Source organism: Bubalus bubalis, chromosome 14 (assembly GCF_019923935.1).
Source record: "Bubalus bubalis isolate 160015118507 breed Murrah chromosome 14, NDDB_SH_1, whole genome shotgun sequence".
Taxonomy (NCBI): domain Eukaryota; kingdom Metazoa; phylum Chordata; class Mammalia; order Artiodactyla; family Bovidae; genus Bubalus; species Bubalus bubalis.
The window spans coordinates 31,906,416-31,929,271 of NC_059170.1; the positions used below are offsets into that span (position 1 = coordinate 31,906,416).

Below are 22,856 nucleotides of genomic sequence, written 5' to 3' on the forward strand. Positions count from 1 at the left end.
AAAGCTTTAACAGGTCATGTGACCAGGAAAAGCCAGTTCCCCAACTACTGCTATGGGAAGCCAAGACAGGAGCAAAAGAGGGTTTTTTTGGTCAAAGCAAGTAGAAGCAAATAAAATGTAGGAAGATCGTTCTCTTCCCAGAGTAAAACATTAATAACATTTTCTTGTAAAATGGCTAGATCTAAATTTAGTTCTTTTTTTCCTTTGAACATTTTCTTGCTTCCCAAATTTAATTTTTGACTAGAACATAGCCTATTATTTATCACTGAACCATTAAAGTTTTCATTTACTGAAATATTTATCTATTTAAAAATCACCTATTAAGTATAAAGAAAACCAAAATACTCATATTCCAAGCACTCAAAATTAACCTACATTAGTGCTTTTTTCAGTTATGTGACATATTAATTTATTATCCTTTTTTATTTAAAAATCAGAACATTACATACGAAACTTAAGTCTTCACTATTCCCCACCCTCAGAGGTCACCATTATGAGTTTTCTTTGTATCCATCCAGTCTTTTTTCCCTTTTTTTTCAGTAGAAACTTTCAGTTCAGTTCAGTCGCTCAAAAACACACACCAAACCCAGCAATAGCACTGCCCTGTAGCTTTCAGGTCTACCTGAACAAAAGCTAGCACATCCTGAGTAGAAGGCCTGTGGTCACCTGCAACGCTACAAAGTTCCTCCTTTAGAATACCTGCAGAGGGTCAAAAGCATGACTAAACAACAACAGTGAACGCACAGCAGAGCCAGAAATACAGTGTTTATCAAATAAGCTGCTTGAATACTATACTTCTCACTTTCGTTGGATTCAGCCTCAAAATCTAGACATGACAGATGATACGGCAAAAACAAGACCTAAACAGAAGCAGTCTGCCCAGATCACAAGGCTGAGTAAAGATTAACAGCATCAGAACCTGAGTGACCAAGTATCCTGGCTCTGAACTTTTCTTTCTGATATACCTCACTGATTTCCTGACAACAAAGTTAGCCTCAGACACAGTATTTCTGAATTCTTAACAATCACCTCTGTTCTCCCCACTGTCCATTTTATACTTATTAGTTAGTTCACTGCTCACTGCTGTTATAACAATTACTATATACATAGCTAAGTATATTGTTTGTGTTTTATTATCATGGTTCCTGGAAATGGGAGAAATTTTGCAATTTTTATTTTTGTCTGTTTTTCTTCATAATTTATGCTTTTTGATTTTTAAAATCAAACTATTAAAACATGAATATATTCTCCTTATATGCTTTGTGGTTTGGATGTTTTACAAAGTGAATTCTCATACCAATCTGAATCACTTCATCCTATAAAACTGCTGTGAACAGTCTGATATAATACAGTTAATACATAGTTTGGGTGAGTTTTTTGGGGAGAGAGTTGTTTTTCATTTCACTGTTTTTACATAAAATCAATATAATGAGATATGTAATTGCTCTGCAACGTGCTTTTTTTTTTTACTTAACATTGTAACTCAAGATCTTTCCAAGATAGTAAATACAACACAACCTCATTTTTAAAACTGTTGTACTATATCCTTTTGCTTTTATTTAACAAGACACTATGATTGAACATTCATGATTTTTATTATTTTTGCAAACAGCAAACAATGTTTCAATGAACAACCTTATAAAGCCATCTTTGGCACAAGTCAAAAAACAAGCTGGCTTAAAACTCAAAACTCAGAAAACTACAATCATGGCATCAGGTCTCATCACTTCATGGCAAATAGATGGGGCAAAAGGAGAAACAGTGACAGATTTTATTTTCTTGGGCTCCAAAATCACTGCAGACTGTGACTGCAGCCACAGAATTAAAAGATGCTTGCTCCTTGGAAGAAAAGCTACGACAAACCTAGACAGTATATTAAAAAGCAGATACATCACTCTGCTGACAAAAGGCTGTATAGTCAAAGCTATGGTTTTTCCAGCAGTCATGTACCGATGTGAGAGTTGGACCATAAAGAAGACTGAGCACCAAAGAAGTGATGCTTTTGAACTGTGGTGCTGGAGAAGACTCTAGAGAGTCCCTTGGACTGCAAGGAGATCAAATCAGTCAATTCTAAAGGAAATCAACCCTGAATATTCATTGGAAGGACTGATGCTGAAGCCAAAGCTCCAGTACTCTGGCCACCTGATGCAAAGAGTCGACTCACTGGAAAAGACCCTGATACTGGTAAAGACTGAGGGCAGGAGGAGAAGGGGGAGAAGGAGGATGAGATGGTTGGATGGCATCATCAACACAGTGGACATGAGTTTGAGTAAACTCCAGGAGATAGTGAAGGACAGGGAAGCCTTGCGTGCTGCAGTCCATAGGGTGGAAAACAGTTGGACAAGACTTACCTACTGAACACAAATAGCAACAAATTTTCTGCAAGGCAGAGACTAGCATTGCCAGGTTAAGAGGTATCTGCATTTAAAAATTTGAGAAATTTTGCTAAATTGTTTTCTTAAAACATTCATCTACAATATACCAGAATACCTGTTTCCCCATAACTTCTAAACCATGTATTACCACTCTTGAACTATTAATGTAATAGTTAGAAGTCTCCTTGTCAGACAGTTGTCCCTTGGTATCCATGAAGGATTGATTCCAGGAACCTCTCGGATAGTAAATCTGCAGATGTTCAAGTCCCTTAAATAAAATAGCATAGTATTTACATTATAACCTATGCACATTATCTGGTATATTTTTTAATAATTTTTCTTATTTGCTCATTTTTGGCTATGCTAGGTCTCCACTGCTGCATGGGAGCTAGTCTTCATTGCAGTGTGCCAGCTTCTCACTGCAGTGGCTTCTCTTGTTGTGGAGCACAAACTCTAGGGCATGTGGGCTTCAGCAGTTGCAGCACATCAGTTCAATAGCTGCAGTTTCCAGGCTCTAGAGTACAGGCTCAATAGCTGTGGTCCATGGGCTCAGGTGCTCTGTGGCATGTGAGATCTTCCTGGACCAGGGAGTGAACCCGTGTCTCCTGAATTGATGGGCAGATCCATCATCACTGAGCCACCAAGGAAGCTCCCCAGTATATTTTATATCATCTCTAGATTACTTAACCTAATATAAATGCTATGTGAACGGCTGTAAATACAATGTAAATGGTACATAAATAGTTGCTTGTGGATGGCAAACTCAAGTTTTGCTTTTTGGAACTTTCCTAAATTAAAAAATATATTTTTGATTTGAGTGGTTGAATCCATGGATGCAGAACCTGTGGATCTGAAGGGCTGACTGTACCAGTACTTCATTTAGGATTTTTGCAGTTGTTATTTTCCTTTGTAATCTCTTTGTCAAACACCAGGATCATGCTAGCATCCAAGAACAAGTGGGAAAGCTTTCTGAGGTATATAATTCATTCGGCATGCTTTCCAGTTTTATCTTCCTTAGTAACATACACTATGCCTCTTCTCTACCACAGCATCCAATCATGAGTCACCCAAGCAGCAAGCCAGCCCAGCTGGAGTCCTTTCCAGGGATTTTCTGTTTCAGACGTAGAAGAGAAATGGCCTCTAGGGTCACAGTCCAGGAAGAATGTGGATTTGAGGCTATATGGATAGAGGCAACTATTTTGATAGCAGAGTCCCAGTTCCTGAGGCCCTACTTCTTACAACTCTTCCTATCTTGTCTCAGTTCAGTTTAGTCGCTCAGTCGTGTCCGACTCTTTGTGACCCATGGACTGCAGCATGCCAGGCCTCCCTGTCCATCACCAACTCCCAGTTCAGTTCAGTTCAGTCGCTCAATCGTGTCTGACTCTTTGCGACCCCATGAATCGCAGCACACCAGGCCTCCCTGTCCATCACCAACTCCTGGAGTTCACCCAGATTCATGTCCATTGAGTCAGTGATGCCATCCAGCCATCTCATCCTCTGTCGTCCCCTTCTCCTCTTGCCCCCAATCCCTCCCAGCATCAGAGTCTTTTCCAATGAGTCAACTCTTCGCATGAGGTAGCCAAAGTACTGGAGTTTCAGCTTCAGCATCATTCCTTCCAAAGAAATCCCAGGGCTGATCTCCTTCAGAATGGACTGGTTGGATCTCCTTGCAGTCCAAGGGACTCTCAAGAGTCTTCTCCAACACCACAGTTCAAAAATATCAATTCTTCGGCGCTCAGCCTTCTTCACAGTCCAATTCTCACATTCATACATGACCACTGGAAAAACCACAGCCTTGACTAGACGAACCTTTGTTGGCAAAGTAATGTCTCTGCTTTTGAATATGCTATCTAGGTTGGTCATAACTTTCCTTCCAAGGAGTAAGTGTCTTTTAATTTCATGGCTGCAGTCACCATCTGCAGTGATTTGGGAGCCCAAAAAAATAAAGTCTGACACTGTTGCCACTGTTTCCCCATCTATTTCCCATGAAGTGATAGGACCAGATGCCATGATCTTTGTTTTCTGAATGTTGAGCTTTAAGCCAACTTTTTCACTCTCCTCTTTCACTTTCATCAAGAGGCTTTTTAGTTCCTCTTCACTTTCTGCCATCAGGGTAGTGTCATCTGCATATCTGAGGTGATTGGTATTTCTCCCAGCAATCTTGATTCCAGCTTGTGTTTCTTCCAGTCCAGCATTTCTCATGATGTACTCTGCATAGAAGTTAAATAAGCAGGGTGACGATATACAGCCTTGACATACTCCTTTTCCTATTTAGAACCAGTCTGTTGTTCCATGTCCAGTTCTAACTGTTGCTTCCTGACCTGCATACAGATTTCTCAAGGAGCAGGTCAGGTGGTCTGGTATTCCCATCTCCTTCAGAATTTTCCACAGTTTATTGTGATCCACACAGTCAAAGGCTTTGGCATAGTCAATAAAGCAGAAATAGATGTTTTTCTGGAACTCTCTTCCTTTTTCCATGATCCAGCGGATGTTGGCAATTTGATCTCTGGTTCCTCTGCCTTTTCTATAACCAGCTTGAACATCAGGAAGTTCACGGTTCACATATTGCTGAAGCCTGGCTTGGAGAATTTTGAGCATTACTTTACTAGCGTGTGAGATGAGTGCAATTGTGTGGTAGTTTGAGCACTCTTTGGCATTGCCTTTCTTTGGGATCGGAATGAAAACTGACCTTTTCCAGTCCCATGGCTACTGCTGAGTTTTCCAAATTTGCTGGCATATTGAGTGCAGCACTTTCACAGCATCATCTTTCAGGATCTGAAATAGCTCAACTGGAATTCCATCACCTCCACTAGCTTTGTTCATAGTGATGCTACTCAAACTCATGTCCACTGAGTCGGTGATGCCATCCAATCATCTTCTGTCATCCCCTTCTCCTCCCGCCTTCAATCTTTCCCAGCATCAGGGTCTTTTCAAATGAGTCAGTTCTTCCCATCAAGTGGCCAAAGTATTGGCGTTTCAGCTTCAGCATCAGTCCTTCCAATGAATATTCAGGACTGATTTCCTTTAGGATAGACTGGTTGGATCTATTTGCTATCCAGGGGACTCGCAGGAGTCTTCTCCAACACCACAGTTCAAAAGCATCAATTCTTCAGTGCTCAGCTTTCTTTATAGTCCAACTCTCACATCCACGCATGACTACTGGAAAAACCATAGCTTTGATTAGATGGACCTTTGTTGGCAAAGTAATGTCTCTGCTTTTTAATATGCTGTCTAGGTTGGTCATACCTTTTCTTTCAAAGAGCAAGCATCTTTTAATTTCATGGCTGTAGTCACCATCTGCTTGTCTATCTCCCCACTATTCCTTCCAGTCAAGTAGCCAATACATTTATTTCCTTTTTTACTTTACTCTTTTGAGTTGGGTTTCTGTCACTTGAAACAGAAAGCATTCTTCTTATTACAAAATCATACCTCTTGATTAGATGGACCATCAGGAAATGTTCAGGATTAAACCATACCAATGTCTATGACTTACTTTGAAAAGCATTAAAATATAGGATGAATTGATGGGTGAATATCAGGATGACTATAAGGCAAACAGAGCAAATATATTAAGCAGAGAATCTAGGTACGAACATACATGAATGTCCACTGAAAAATTCTTTCAACTTATTTGTATTTACGAACAGTTTTCATGATAAAATATTGGGGGGGGAAATCAACAACACGAGTTAACACAAGTCATATCAGCATTAATTCGGACTTCAGGCAATGATTACAATGAGCTACTGTAAGACTACTAAGAAAAAGGTTTAAGGTTTAAGAAAGCTGGCCCTGCATTAAAGTGGCAATTATTTATTCTCTCTGTGAAACAGACTTGGAAGAAAGGCAAAAAGGCAGGATGTGTCTCAAGTCAATAAATGTCCTTTCCCACTGAATTCCTTTCTGGAGCAACTTGCAATGGAACAAACAAAGCCAACACTACTGCTGTCATGACCAATACATGGTTAAACAGTGACCATAAAGTGACTCAAACTGAAGGAACACATACACACATACATGTGAGCATGCACGACTGAGAAATGTGTTGGCATCACCTGACTATTCAGTGACTTGAATTTTCTCCCAGCATTTTTTCATATAGTTCACCAGACCCATTAGTAATTCTAAGCAATCTAACTTTCATTCCACATAGCTATTAATACCTCCCTGTGATAGAGACAGTTTCCTAATCCATATGCATTCTCCCCTTCTTTTTTTTACTAATAGTATTCTGATTTGGAGCAACAATAGGCACAGCTTCTCTACTTCTAGAGCTGACCAATGAGACATGCAAAAGCCATCAGGTCGAGGCTCCTGGGAAAGTTTTCTGAAGAGAAGGAACTGACACAACTAGGAGAGCTGCCTTCTTTCCTGAAAGATCTGATAGCTGGAGTTCCTGCAGTCATTCTGTGACCCTGGAGCTATAGAAAAAATGGAATCCATTTGCTAAATACAGACACAGAAGAGGCTGGTTCCCTGATGACTTCATACTAGGAGTAGCCTGCCCTCCTCTAGACAGACATCTTTTGCAAGACAGTCTAAACCTCAAAGTTGTCATTATTGTTAACTATCTTTTACCAGCTGCCAAATACAGTTCCTAATAGGTCCTGATAGGATTAATGCTTTTGAACTCTGGTGCTGGAGAAGAGTCTTGAGAGTCCCTTGGATTGCAAGGAGATCAAACCAGTCAATCCTCAAGGAAATCAGTCCTGAATATTCATTGGAAGGACTGATGCTAAAGCTGAAGCTCTAATACATGGGCCACCTAATGCAAAGAGCCGACTCACTGGAAAAGGCTCTGATGCTGAGAAAGATAGAAGGCGAGAGGAGAAGGGGATGACAGAGGACGAGATGGTTGCATGGCATCACCGACTCAATGGACATGAGTTTAAGCAAACTCTGGGAGACGGTGAAGGACAGGAAAGCCTGGCATGCTTCAGTCCATGAAATCACAAAGAGTCAGACACGACTGAATGATTGAACAACAACAGATAGGTCACCTTATCTAAAATGGTTAAAACTTGCACCCAACTGCAATTCATGTCTAGACCCATTTCACAAATTGGGGTATGTAAGACTCTCTACAAACTAAATATAAGAACTTCAGAAAATGCTACCCACCATAAATGGAAAAATGGTATCTCAAAGTCTATCACTACACTTCACTGAAAGAATATATTGTTTTCCATTTTTTTTCCTTTTCTCCAGCCTTCTCTGAGCATTTCCACAATCTGCTCTTTGCAAAGTCAGTTCACAGGTCTTCATTCAGAAGGCATCCACAATTACTTTCCTGCATTTCTTTGACTATTAAAAGCACGCCAAAATATAAATGCAACGTTGAGTCCTGACATGAATCTTGGAATAGAAAAAAGACATTAGTGGAAAAACTGGGCAAATCCAAATGAAGTTTGGAGTAATAAACTCCAAGTAAACAAAAATTTACTTAGTAAACTAATATGAAATACAAATATTAATTTCTTAGCTTTGATAAATGCACCATGCCAACATTAGAGGAAGCAGGGTAAAGTTCATATAGGAACACTATATACCATATTTGCAACTCGTCTATAAATATTATTTCAAATAAGAAGCTTAAAACAAAAAACAGGCCAAATTAGCTAACTTTCCCTCAAACCAGGGTTCAAAATCACAGATGTTGTTTAGTCACTAAGTCATGTCTAACTCTTTTGTGATCCCAGGGACTGTAGCCTGCCAGGCTCCTCCTCTGTCCATGGGATTTTTCCAGGCAAGAATACTGAAGTGGGTTGCCATTTCCTTCTCCAGGGGATTTTCCTGATCCAGGGATCAAACCCACATATCCTGCGCTGGCAGGCAGATTCTTTACCACTGAGCCACCACTGAAGCCCCAAATTACAGATAACAGTTTTAAATACCCAAGTCACAAACTGCTTTTTCTTTTCTTCTTAATTTCAGGGCAAAACAACAGTATGTAAGCTGTAGAGGGCATCTGCATCTCATTTACTCCCCATCTCCAAAAATCAGAACATCACAGAAGAGCCCAAGAGCTAGGAAACACTGTTAAAATACTGTGTCCTATTGATGCAACAACACAGTCATCCCAAACATATGTGAAAATAAGCAGGCAGAGGCTTGCTTTTCAAAGTGTCACATTTACAAAAGACCTACCCGTTTTCAGTAACTGAAAGAAATTTGAAAGTTTTTGCTTTTATGAATAAAAGATGAAAAACAAAGCTAGCCACCATCTGTTTTACAGTGGAGCAATGAGTGGCACTGCCAAGCTCGTTCCTGGTAACTATGCTCAAGCATCTCAGCAACAGCTTTGAACCGTGTCTGTGAGCATCTCTGCTTTATCCTGATTTATTTTGTGCCTCTGTTAGCAAGATGTGTTTTAAAGTAATTGTTTCTTCACTTATGCCGTTTCAGTTTACAAAAGTTTTCCTGGGAAGGCCCTACTTTCTAAGAGCTGGGTGAAATCCATACATAGTCCTCCACCCCTGGTTTAGAAATAAGGTCATAAAAAAATAAGTAAGCAAACCCTTTTTACTTCTATAAGCACCAAACCAAGCCTCCCTGGCCAGCATCCCAGTAAGTACACTGAAGGTGAAACTTCACATATTCATACATACAAGGTCATATCTTGCTCTGCATTTTGAGTTCTCCTAAGGCAGAGACCATGAAAAATTTTATTTTCTTGGGCTCCAGAATCACTGAGGATGGTGACTGCAGCCATGAAATTAAAAGATGCTTGCTCCCTAGAAGAAAAGCTATGACAAACCTAGTCAGCATACTAAAAAGCAGAAACATTACTTTGCTGACAAAGGTTGGTATAGTCAAAGCTATGGTTTTTCCAGTAGTCATGTACAGATGTCAGAATTGGACCATAAAGAATGAACATCAAAGAACTGATCCTTTCAAACTGCAGTGTTGGAGAAAACTCTTTGAGAGTCCGTTGGGCTGCAAGGAGATCAAATCAGTTAATCCAAAAGGGAATCAATCCTGAATATCCACTGGAAGGACTGAGCTGAAGCTGAAGCTCCAATACTTTGGCCACCTGATGCAAAGAGCCGACTCACTGGAAAAGACTCCGATGCTGAGAAAGATAAGGCAGGAGGAGAAGGAGACGATAGAGGATGAGATGGTTGGATGGCATCACTGACTCAATGGATATAAGTCTGAGCAAGCTCTGGGAGATGGTGAGGGCTGGTGTGTTGCAGTCCATGAGGTCGCAAAAAGTCGGATACAACTGAGCGACTGAACAACAACAACAAAGGCAGGGACAATTACTATTTCTGTAGATCTGTAAACCAAAAAGAGAACCATGGGTACTGGCCAATAAACATCACCTGAAGAGATAATCTGCCTCTGTGAGGCTTTACTTAAGCCCTCTCAGTAGAACATCACTATGATTAACCACTTTCCCACCATTTAGCTTACAACTGTGAGTCTTCATTCTCTGAACACCCATAGCCCACAGTTTCACCTTTAATTATTGTCTATTCATTCAACAAATAATTAGTGCAAGCAGTGTTTCACAATAGCTAACAACAGCAGTCACATTTACTGAGTACTGACTATGTGCCAGACATTGACCTAAGCACTAGGGCAAGCAATGTGGGAAATGACAACCAAAAAATGGTCCCAACTCTGGTAATTTCCAGGAGCCAACAAAGAAGGCCCTTTCTTATGAGCCCTTTAACAAGGAAGAAATCTCTCCTATACATGTTATAGAACTCCAGCACAGGAGCTCCTTGGTCAGGCTTTTTGCTAAAGCACACCCCATTCACTGACTCATAAAGGGTGCATGGAAAGTCAAACTATGAGATCTTACATGTGTGAAATGTTTTTATCCCTCCCTCACCTGCCTGAGAATTTGGTTGGATAAAGGATTCTGAGTGGGAATCCATTTTCTTTTAGTAAGCACTATTTGCTCCATTATCCTCTAGCGTCCAATCTTATGATTCCTGACTTTATGTGATTTGTAGGTATCCTTTTCTCTTTATAGTGCTCAAAAATGTCATGATGCTATGCCACGCATGCATATTTTTAAATTAATTGTGCTGGATTTTTGGAGGGTTGTTTTAATCTGGAAACAGACTTTTTGAGAAACTGTGTTTTATATTGGATGATTTCTTCATCCCAACAAATAATAACCACTCACTATCCCTTCTTGTTACAGACATCTACAATAGGTCACTCAGTCCTCCACATTCCCTCAAGATTTTGGCTTCTGGATCATTGTCTCTTTGCTATTACTACTCCGAACTTAATTCATGATGATCTCAATATGCACTGACTTTCTACTATCCTTACCTCCCAGTTCCTTTACTCCTATCTTCCAATGATGTCCTCTATCCCAGGGGTCCCCAACCCCTGGGTGACAAACCAGTACTGGTCTATGGCTTGTTAGGAACCAGGCTGCACAGCAAGAGATGAGTCGTGAGCAAGTGAAGCCTCATGTGTATTAATAGCCACTCTCCACTGCTGGCATTACTGGAGCTCGAAACCTACTGCACTTAAATCATTCCAAAACCATTCTCCCCACCCCCAACTCTGGTCTTCTATGAAACCAGTCCCTGGTGCCAAAAAGACTGGAGACCACTGCTCTATCCTACCTCTGCCACTCCCTCCCCCACTGCCCACATCCAAGGAGCTTAATACATCTTAAGGTAAAACATTCAACATGGTAACTGGGTCTCATCTTAAATTCAACCAAATGGGCACTTGGTGCTATCTGGCAATCCAAAAATATTTCCTTATTCATCTCATTTTCCCTCACTCTCCTGGATGAATTTCACACCTGCTTTCTCCTCAAACTTCCAATACCTCTCTCACTTTTCATTTTTAGCTGAAGACCTTCCTTCTTATTTAACTGAGCATATGAAGTAATAAGAAGAGAACTTTCACTCTGTCCCCCTACCAAGCTAACAATGCACCAGTACTTGGGTCAGTTTAATCACCACAGATGAACCGTTGTCCACGTATCTATCTAGCTTGAGGCCAACATATCTATTTATTGTCCCTTCTCTCTCTTATTCATCAATTTGTTTCTCTGTACTCCAACATCCTGTTAACTTACAAACATGCTATCTGCCCACCTAAAGACAAAAAGAACTTTAACATTTCATGCTCCTCCAGCCACAGCCCTATTACTCTGCTCTCCCTTATAACAATCCTTGAAATAACATCACTATAACTCTTTATTCTCACTGTCTTCAATTTCTCTCCTAGATTCTCCTGAATCCACTACACCAAAACTGTTTTGTCAAGGCCATCAATGACCTCCGTATTACCAAATCTAATTGTCTATGCTAACATTTATCATTAGACCATAACTGTCCTTGATTCTTCCCTTATCTCAGGAGGTAGGAATCCATTTTCCCTCAAAATCTGGAAGACATTGGTATACTGTCTTTTCTACAAGGGAAATCCCAGAGTTTGGATGCTGGTCCTCTTCTCTATCTACATTTACTCCCTGGGTTTCTATCCAGTCTTAAAAGTTTAAAAAAAAAAAAAAAACAAACTTGGAGTCATCAGTAATATGAGTGGTATTTCCAGTTCCAATCTCTCTCCTGAACTCCAGTCTAATATATCCAACTGCTAATGCAGTATCTCCACTTTGATATCAATTAGGAAACTCAAAATGAACAAGGCCAAAATTGAACCCTTTTTCCACAAGCCTACTCTTATTACAGTGTTTCCAATATGAGTAACTGGCAACTCCATTCTTCCAACTGCTGAGTCTCAAAACTGCCTATGCCTTCTAACATTATTGTTCCTTCAGCCCTATTTCATCCTCAAGACTTATTTCTCACCATTCTGTATTATGATTTTTACTGTTTTTATCTCTCTCCCCTTACAAAGAAGCTCTTGGAGGGCAGACGTCTGTCTTATCTGTCTGAATTCACAACATCCAGCACAGTATATATTGAAATTTGCATAAAGAGGCAGTGAAATTTAAACTATTAAACAAGTCCAAAGCAGGATCAGATTCCTCTGCAGGAAAAGATCTTAAGTAGGAAAGCATATTTCAACTATTTCCATTGGTCCCTTAGTACAAACAAAAATAGTTATTTTGTTGGTAAAGAGTCCGCCTGCATGCAGGAGACCCACGGTCCATTCCTGGGTCGGTAAGATTTGCTGGAAAAGGGATAGGCTACCCACTCCAGTATTCTTGGGCTTCCCTTGTGGCTCAGCTGGTAAAGAATCCACCTCCAATGCAAGAGACCTGGATTTGATCCCTCTGTTGGGAAGATCCCCTGGAGAAGGGAAAGGCTACCCACTCCAGTATTCTGGTCTGGAGAATTCCACGGACTGTATAGTCAAACACGACTGAGTGACTTTCACTTCAGTTATTTTAATAACTCCAAAATCTCAGTGGCTTGAAAATAGGCTTATTTCTTGCTCAGTCTACATGTCAAAGATAGGTCATCTGGAAGCTAGTTCTGGTTCCCAGATTAAGACTAGTCACCATCTGGAGCACACAATCACCAAAACAGAGGGAAAGAGAGTGGCAAGTTACACACCAGAAGCTTTTACCATGAAGGGATAAACATCATTCCTGTGCACATTTCACTAACCAAAAGCAACTAACAAGGCCATACTCAACTTCAAGGAGGGCAAGCAAGTACAACTGTACCATGTGCCCAGGAGACAGAAACCCAAGATATTTGATGGACAGCACTGATGACTACCATGAGTGGCTTCCAGATCTAAGCAACAATATTTTAACTCGTGATCTCTATTCCTAGTCTGTGAAGATTAACCCCATTTTAGAATAGTGCCACTCACTTGCAAAGTACCATCTATGGGTCTTTAGGAATGTAACTTCACCAGTTAGGCCTGCCTCTTTAATCACTCAGGAGTCGGAGTGTAGCAAAGAAGCCCAAATATGGGTGATAGCAAAGTACTGAGAACAAACCTGGTAGGAACATTCAGTGTCATAATCAGGGAAAGGCTTGACTGAATGAGAAAGAAAAGTATGTTCAGTTAAAAACGGCAGGGAAAGGAGGGAAACTTTCATCAAATTTCTTCTACCAAAGGTATACAAACACCAGGCCTTGACGTACCTGGTACTATCCCTGTCCGAAGACTAACAAGTTTCACTCAAACCACATGGCGGAAAATTCAAAATTTGAATATGATTAGAAAAGTTAGTGAACATTAATGTTTTTAACAAAACAAAACAAAAAAATACTTACCAAAAAAAAAAAAAAAAAAAAAAAAGCATGCTGCCATGCTACTAGAAGCAAGGAAGGAAGCAGTTATTTTAGAGATGGATTTTACTGGGAAGCTTTTTTTTCCTTAAAAGACTCCAGACTTCAAAGCTCAAGATGATAGGGACAAATCTCAAGTCTACAAAGGCCTTGAATTTAAAGGGTGGCTGCCCAAGTTCTAAGTACCCAGAGCAGTTTCTATTGTATTCAACATGCAAATACTTTGTAACAGTGACACTGGCTGCCAGAAACGTTAAAACAGACTGCAGATGGTTACCGTAAGCAGCTGAACAATTGGAACCTTAAAGCCCAATGGAATTCCACTGAAGAGCAGAAGAGGAATCCAACTATGTCACCTGTCACCAGCCAAATCAGAAGCAACTAAGACTCCTAAATGAAACCAAGGGTATCTAGTCCCACCTCCTCTATCCTTTATTCAACAAACATGCGTTAGTAGCTGGCGTGGAAGAAGGAATGTCACTAAGTATGAGAAGGACATGATTCTAAGATTTAGCTCTTATTCGTCACGAATCGGGTGGAGTTCAAACAAGATAAAACATAACAAAGCGATAAAAAACATTTTCGAGCAAAAATTTTAAAATACAATGCCTTAAATACCGTAACAAAGATATAGGAAAGACTGTTTTCACAGGTAAGTTAAGAACCTTCTTTCATAGGAACACTATATTTGCTTTGCTAAAGAGCTAGAATCGAGAAAAGGCAAACAAAACAAACAAAAACCCTCTTCTGGCTTAATGACAATTTAGCAGAACCAAAGCCCATTTCTCTCTTCCTCCATTCTTCTCAACGGTCTCTGCCACAACCCCTCCATTATTCCATCATCCGCACTTCGCTGACGGCCCCAACCCAGTTCCATCACAAACGATACCAAGACTATTTATTAAGGTCAGTCCCAAAGGCACAGAGAGTAGAAATAAATCTTCATATACAGAAAGGCAGTGGGGACTCTCCCTGTACTGAGGCACCCCGGGGCCTTTATCTCTAGGTTCTGTGGCCTGGGGTCCGCAGCTTTCGGGGATTCTGGCCCCCTTTCCCTACGCAGTTTTTGCCTCCTGCGCCCCTAATGACCGCCACCTCTCCTCAATCTGAGCTCCTCATCATGGAGTGAGGGAGCGACTCAGGACAGGGCAGGGGGGAAGTGCGGAAACGCGCAGTATGGAAGATGCGGTCCGGGTAGGTGTTTGTGTAGGGGGAGCGAGGGGGCAGACGCAATGCAGAGGAAAGGTTCTAAACGAGACCTGCTCCTTCAGGGGAGCAAGGCAGGTCAGCCATTTCTAGGTAAACTAACATGGGGTTCTATACAGGGGAGCTATTGTGAGGGGACGTCTCCAATGATGGCCATTTCTGGGAGAAATATTCTACGGGGAAGGCAAGTGAGTTAATCAGCCACTGTGCAGGTCCTCGATAAGAGAATCTTTTCATGGTGAAATGGTCTGTGGGGGTGGGGATGTCATAGCAGGGGGGTCTTCACAGGGGATCCGTTGTGGGGTTATCGACAAGGAAGCCATTGTGGGAGCCTCGGCACCAGGCGCCGTTCCTCGGGAAACGTTCCTCAGGAAACTGTTCAGGGAAAAACCGTCCGCTAGGAAGCCATATCGGACCACGCCCTTCGGCGAGCGGCGTCGCCAGACCCCAACAGCCCGCAACCCCTCGCCCGCCCCGTTGAGGCCTCGTCCCCCTGTACCTGACGGAGGGCGACCCTCGGCCAGGGCCGCCGAGGGAGCGCGCCCGGGTCAGCCCCACCCGGTGCGGGGGATACGCGTCCATTGCAGTCGACAGCGGAGGAAGACCGAGCCGCTGCGAGGGTCGCTCAAGCAAGCCTGAGGGGCGGCTTCAGGCCCACTTCTGCCAGGCGGGGCGGCTGGGCGTGCCGGGTGGGCGGGGGGCGCAGCGTGCAGGAGCACGGCGGGGGCGGAGCCCGATGCGCGCAAAGGGCGCGGATGTGGGCGTCTGCAGTGGGTAAGGGGCGGGCACAGGGCCGCAGGGCCGAGTCCTCCTTAAGCTTCGAGGCGGTTGCGTCGGATGCTGCGAGCGCGGTTGCCCAGAATTAAGGCTACCACGCCGCCGCTCTGCCCTGTCTTCAGGCTCCCTATCGTGGAGTCGGACTCTGCGGCGCTGCCAGCCACGCACACAGGCACTCCCAGGGGCGGGGCCTCGTTCCGCCCCGCCCCTCTCAGCCGCCTACGGCCTCCTGCAGAACCTTCAGAAGCTGCTTCAGAAGCACCTCGCCGGCCCGGGGGCAGACTCGAATGCCGCTTGGGTGCTCGGATCGCGTACCCCGGTCTCCCAGGAGGGTACCTTGCTGCAGTTTCTACACCCGCTGCTAATCAACTACGCATCCTCCCTTCAAACATTCAGCCGATTTCTAGCCGACCTCGGGTTAGCAATGCGCGCCTAGCCTTGCACAGACGTTAGGGGCTCACAGGGCCCAGAGGATCCCTGCCTTTTACAGTTCAGATTCTAAGTCCACCCGTTTCCGACCGCAGGGCCATGTGTAAGAAAGCAAATCCCACAGAGCCTCAGTCTTATGTATAATTGACAGTTTCCAGGCATTATATATATATGGGATATATTTAATGATTTTGTCTTGCGTCACATACTGACTTTGTCAGGATGCCCTAAATGTCCTATATTCGTCTTTTTACAGTCAATTGGGCTTCCCTGGTGGTTCAGGCGGTAAAGAATCTGCCTGCAATGTGGGTGACCCGGGTTCCATTCCTGAGTTGGGAAGATACCCTCGAGAAGGAAATGGCAACCCACTGCAGTATTCTAGCCTGGAGAATCCCTTGGTGAGAGGAGCCCGGCGGGCTACAGCCCATGGGGTCGCAAAGAGTCCGACAGGACTGAGCGACTAACACTTTCACTCTTTAACACTTCTTTCTGCCACAGTATTTTGTTCTTAAATTACTAGCTGAAAGTCCTTCCTCTACAAATAAAAGATTTGGTCAATCTCTATGGTTTTCTCCAATGAGTTTGGCTGAGGGAACACCAAAAGAAGGAACTAGAAATTAAAAGTACTTGTTTTTCATATTCAAGAAAGGAAAAGATTTTCTGGCTCAAGTTCCAAGTCCTGAACAACAAATCACTTCACATCAGTGCACTGGCTCTGCAAACCAACCAATCAGCAACAGCCTCACTCCAGTGGCTTCTGAAAATCAGCCACTCAACAACAGTTTCACTCCAGTACCAAGGCTTCTGAAAGTTGCTAAATCAAAGTCAGCTTAAATCAATGTCAGCCTCAGCCAATCATCGAGAGCGCCATGCTTCTAGGCGACAACCAATCAGCAAGTGCCTCACTGCGGGGACCAGGCTTCTAAAGGTTTAGTAGACACTCGGCAGCGTTACTCTTATAACCGTGCGGAGGAGCTGGAATTCAGTCGCTGTACGTTCACGCTTCTGAAATACCGCCAATCCCTGAAAGCAAGCTTCCCAAAACATTGTATAAGATCCGTTATGACTTTGTTAAGCGAAACTGTTCCTTACAAGTGCAGTTCTTCTTTGTAGGCAGACCGTTCACCTTTGAGTTCAATTTGCTTTTCGTAAATTCAAGTTCCCAACTCTTTCGTGACTCAGTTCCCACGTACGAGTTTGGACTTTGTGACAGATGCAATGATGCAGGCATTAGATTTATTAAATACAACTTTTTCAATTTTTGCATTGGTCACTAGTATCAATGCTTTTTGTTTTACAAGTAGCAATCGGTTTATTCACAAAGCTGTGCAATCATTTTAGAACATTTCCAGCTCTCCAAAAAGAAACCCTGTACCTTTTAGTCGTCACTCCCCCATTTCTTCCCAACTATCCCAACTGCTGCTGCTGCTGCTAAGTCGCTTCAGTCGTGTCCGACTCCGTGCGACCCCATAGACGGCAGCCCACCAGGCTTCCCCGTCCCTGGGATTCTCCAGGCAAGAACACTGGAGTGGGTTGCCATTTTCCTTCTCCAATGCATGAGAGTGAAAAGTGAAAGTGAAGTCGCTCAGTCGTGTCCGACTCTTAGCGACCCCATGGACTGTAGCCCACCAGGCTCCTCCATTCATGGGATTTTCTAGGCAAGAGTACTGGAGTGGGGTGCCATTGCCTTCTCCGATCCCAACACTAGGCAACCACTAATTTCTCTGTCTCTGGATTTGCCTATTTTGAACGTTTCATATAAATGAAATCATACAGTATGTAGTCCTTTGTGTCCAACTCTTCATTTAGCATAGTGTTTGCAAAACTCATTCGTGTTGTATTGTACAAGGGTTTCATTTCTATTGTTGAATAATACTCTTATTACATGGATATCACATCTTTCTTATCCATTTATCAGTTGATGGACATTTGGGTTCTTTTCATTTTTTAACTTTTTTTAGCGAATGCTGCTGTCAACATTCATGTACAAGTTTTTTGGTGGGTATATGATTTCAAGTCTCTTGGGAATATAACTTAGGAGTGGAATTGCTGGGTAATTTTATTTACCTTTGGAAGAATTTTCAAACTGTTTTCCAAAGCAGCTGTACCACTTACAGCCCCACTCTGGTAGCTCAGATGGTAAAGAATCTGCCTGCAATGTGGGAGATCTGGGTTCCATCCCTGGGTTGGGAAGATTTCCTGTAGGAGGGCATGGCAACCCACTCCAGTATTCTTGCCTTGGAGAATCAGTGTGAACAGAGGAGCCTGGTGGGCCACAGTCCATGGGGTTGCAAAGAGTGGGACACAACTGAGTGACTAAGCATAGAACGCAATTCTTTATTTATCCTAAATACAAGTCCCTTATTAAATCTACAATTTGCAAAAATTTCACACTCTGTGGGTTGTCTTTTCACATCTCTGATGGTGTCCTGTGAACCACATAATTTTTAATTTTGTTGATATCGAATTTATCTATTTTGTCTTTTTTGCTTGTGCTTTTGGTGTCATATCTAAGAAACCATTGCCTAATCCAGGGATCTAATCCCTGACATTTTTCTTCTGAGTTAGTAGCTTTGGCTCTTATATATAGGTATTTGATCCATTTGATATGGAAATTTTGTATTTGATGTGAGGTAGAGGTTCAGCTTCATTCTTTTGCTTGTGGCTATCTAGTTGTCTCAGAACCATTTCTTTTCCCATTAAGTTGTCTTGTCATCCTTGTTGAAAATAAATTGAATTACCTCTTTTTTTATTTGCTATATTAAACCTCTAAATGCCAAAATGCAAGTGTGGATTTCATGATAAATTTTCTGAACAGTGGACATTATCAAATGAGGAAAAAGTCCTCTTGAAGCTCTCTGGGGGGTATGCAAATGTTCATTCAATATTGAAAATGATAGAAAGTCTGACATAAACCAGCATATATTAACAGCTAAGCATAAAAGATGTGTGATTTCTTCAACTTGAATCATAGAAAGTGATAAAATAAAATTTTGATTATGAGAAATCTAGATGAAGAACATAAAATAATCACAGCAGAAGTTGTAGCAGCCTCCCACATTGTATACTGTCATCAGTCTTTCAGCTTGAATGACTCTTTGAATGTATTGCTACCAGTATTTTCTAATTCCAAAACTGGAAGCAAAATGTCAAATGCCAGGACAACACCTACTGCAATAATTTAAAATGTAATAACTCCGTTTACTACTTCAGTGATTATCAAAGCCCTAAATGCCTCATCTTTTTTATGGATTCAAGCAATGACAGTGCAGAGAAATTCACTTGTGCAATACCTTTCTTGTGAAAAGGCTCACTTGTAAGGTTATTTTTAGTAAAGACTCTTCCAGATGAGACTTAAGAAACAAGAGCAAATTTTTGCAGAGGAAAAAACTCTTTCCTTTTGAATTAGGAGTTAAAGAGGAAAATTGTACTGCTTTTGGTGGAGATGATACAAATGATGGCAGATGTTTGCATAAAGGTGCAAACATTGTTTATTCAAAGTGGAAGTAAAACACAAATGTGTCTTTGGAAGCCGTTTGGCTATCTGCCTCATATACTGCATGGTGCTGCTCAAAGAATATATCTGATGTCTTTCCTGTTGACTTTGATGTAATTGTCATGAAATTGTTGTCTTAAATCAGGCATATACAGTGTTCCAACTGAACAATTGAGGGATTTTTGTGATTTTATTGACATTCAGTATTTTTCATTTCTCTTGCATTCAAAAACTTGTTAGCTTGCTTTAATAAATGGAGACTCCTCATGTTTTTTTTTACTTTCCTAAAGAAGACTTTAATTCTAAAGAAAATGCCCCTCAAAGTCTTAATTGACTTTAATAGTAATTCATAAGGAAAACTTACTTACCTCTTGATGACAGTGTATAATATCTGTTTAACAATAGATTATGCAAAGAGAAACTATCGCTGTTGAAGCACTCCATTGCTTAAAGGAATTGTAGAATGTACTAAAGGAATGATTAGTACAGATTTTATCCCTTTAAGTATCAAAACTGTTTTTAAAGGAGACTAGAAAAGAAATCCTGACTTGAAATGGATAATTATTACAGTACTTGTCATGATTACCTTTTGAAATGGATTTCATCTCCTGAAGAATTTGATTGCTTTACAAGACTATTAGTACTCTTCTGGCATGGGAACAAGTGGAATCATCATGTGTAGTGTTGAAGAAGAAAGGAAGAAACATTGATGACAATGTTCTTTTCCTGTAGAAAACATTTTTAAAAGTTATTGATCAAGAGATGCATTATAAATCCAAAAAATGAAAAACCATCTCATTCCACGAAAGGTGGTATTTGCTTCAACAAGCCGTATTTGAAGAGCAGTTTTCAGGGTTGTTAACTTTATCTAGTGTTCAGTTCAGTTCAGTTCAGTTCAGTTCAGTCGCTCAGTCGTGTCCGACTCTTTGTGACCCATGAACCACAGCACGCCAGGCCTCCTTGTCCATCACCAACTCCCAGAGTTCTCCCAAACTCATGTCCATCGAGTTGGTGATGCCATCCAGCCATCTCATCCTCTGTTGTCCCCTTCTCCTCCTGCCCCCAATTCCTCCCAGCATCAGAGTCTTTTCCAATGAGTCAACTCTTCGCATGAGGTGGCCAAAGTATTGGAGTTTCAGCTTTAGCATCAGTCCTTCCAAAGAACACCCAGGACTGATCTCCTTCAGAATGGACTGGTTGGATCTCCTTGCAGTCCAAGGGACTCTCAAGAGTCTTCTCCAACACCACAGTTCAAAAGCATCAATTCTTTGGCGCTCAGCTTTCTTCACAGTCCAACTTTCACATCCATACATGACCACTGAAAAAACCATAGCCTTGACTAGACAGACCTTTGTTGGCAAAGTAACGTCTCTGCTTTTGAATATGCTCTCTAGGTTGGTCATAACTTTCCTTCCAAGGAGTAAGCGTCTTTTAATTTCATGGCTGCAATCACCTCTGCAGTGATTTTGGAGCCCCCCAAAATAAAGTCTGACACTGTTTCCACTGTTTTCGCATCTATTTCCCATGAAGTGAAGGGATCAGTTGCCATGATCTTCGCTTTCTGAATGTTGAGCTTTAAGCCAACTTTTTCACTCTCCTCTTTCACTTTCATCAAGAGGCTTTTTAGTTCCTCTTCACTTTCTGCCATAAGGGTGGTGTCATCTGCATATCTGAGGTGATTGATATTTCTCTCGGCAATCTTGATTCCAGTTTGTGCTTCTTCCAGCCCAGCATTTCTCATGACGTACTCTGCATAGAAGTAAAATAAGTAAAATAAGCAAGGTGACAATATACAGCCTTGATGAACTCCTTTTCCTGTTTGGAACCAGTCTGTTGTTCCATGTCCAGTTCTAACTGTTGCTTCCTGACCTGCATATAGGTTTCTCAAGAGACATGTCAGGTGGTCTGGGATTCCCATCTCTTTCAGAATTTTCCACAGTTTATTGTGATCCACACAGTCAAAAGCTTTGGCATAGTCAATAAAGCAGAAATAGATGTTTTTCTGGAACTCTCTTCCTTTTCCCATGATCCAGAGGATGTTGGAAATTTGATCTCTGGTTCCTCTGCCTTTTCTATAACCAGCTTGAACATCAGGAAGTTCACAGTTCACATATTGCTGAAGCCTGGCTTGGAGAATTTTGAGCATTACTTCACTAGCGTGTGAGATGAGTGCAATTGTGCAGTAGTTTGAGTATTCTTTGGCATTGTCTTTCTTTGGGATTGGAATGAAAACTGACCTTTTCCAGTCCTGTGGCCACTGCTGAGTTTTCCAAATTTGCTGGCATATTGAGTGCAGCACTTTCACAGCATCATCTTTCAGGATTTGAAATAGCTCAACTGGAATTCCATCACCTCCATTAGCTTTGTTCGTGTGACACTTTCTAAGGGCCACTTGACTTCACATTCCAGGATGTCTGGCTCTAGGTGAGTGATCACACCCTGTATGTTCAGTATATTGGCTCATAATATTACTGCTGATTATATTTTTTCATTAATGAATATTCAACAAACAAAAAAATCTAAAGAAGTTAGATGTGACCATTGTAGAAGCTTGATACAAAGAAAATGAACATAGATTATGTGCACAAGGAATTTTACAAGCAAATTCCATGAAACAAGGAAATACTAAAGGGAACCAAAGGATCAGAAAAATATAAAAGTGTATAATTTAGACACCTTTTCTTTCCTATGAATAACATATTTTTAAAGCACATGTTCTATGAAATATTTTTCTTTTCCATCAATGTACATATGCATAAGCAATTAGATATAACTCAAATTTAACTGGACAACCTGTGTTTTGCTTGCTAAATCTGGCAACCCTACTCATAAATGATCTCAGACAATATATGTTATCCACTTAAGAGGGTCTTCTTAAAAGTTTTTATCCAAAAATATTTTTTACAATAAAATGGATAATAAAATACTGTATAGTTCAATAAGTTTTGACAAATGTTTACAGTTCCAGAATTATTGCCCCCCTCTAACTAGGATATCAGACATTTCCATGACCACAGAAAAGTTTCCTGAGGCTGCTTTGCAGTCAAATCCCCCATCTTGGCCCCAAACAATTATTGATTTGATTTTAATGGCCATAGATTAGTTTTGTCTACTCTTCAAATTTATATAAATGAAATCAGTGTAATGATTTGGGGATTTATTCATTTTGTTATACATATCAGTAGTTTGTTCCTTTTTACCAATGAGTAAGTTTCCATAGGTTGGACAAAACATTATTTGTGTATCCATTTACTGGTATATGGGCATTTGAGTTGTTTCTATTTTGAAGCTACTATGTTTGAAGTCCTATAAACATTTGTGTATAAGTCTTTGCATGACCATATATTTTCAGTTTTCTAGGATAAACACTTAGGAGTA

General features: G+C 41.3%; 1 protein-coding gene across 3 annotated transcripts in view; it reads right to left on the reverse strand.

The window, feature by feature from the left end:
* Positions 1-15,623, reverse strand: part of DNAAF9 (dynein axonemal assembly factor 9) — a 173,379-nt gene extending 157,756 nt beyond the window's left edge. For all 3 annotated transcript variants that reach the window (XM_025263999.3, XM_006042748.4, XM_006042749.4), the window contains exon 1: positions 15,276-15,623. In XM_025263999.3, coding sequence (XP_025119784.3) covers positions 15,276-15,358 — 83 coding nt within the window. In that variant the 5' untranslated portion in view covers positions 15,359-15,623. The remainder of the gene's footprint in view (positions 1-15,275) is intronic.
* Positions 15,624-22,856: the final 7,233 nt, after the last annotated feature.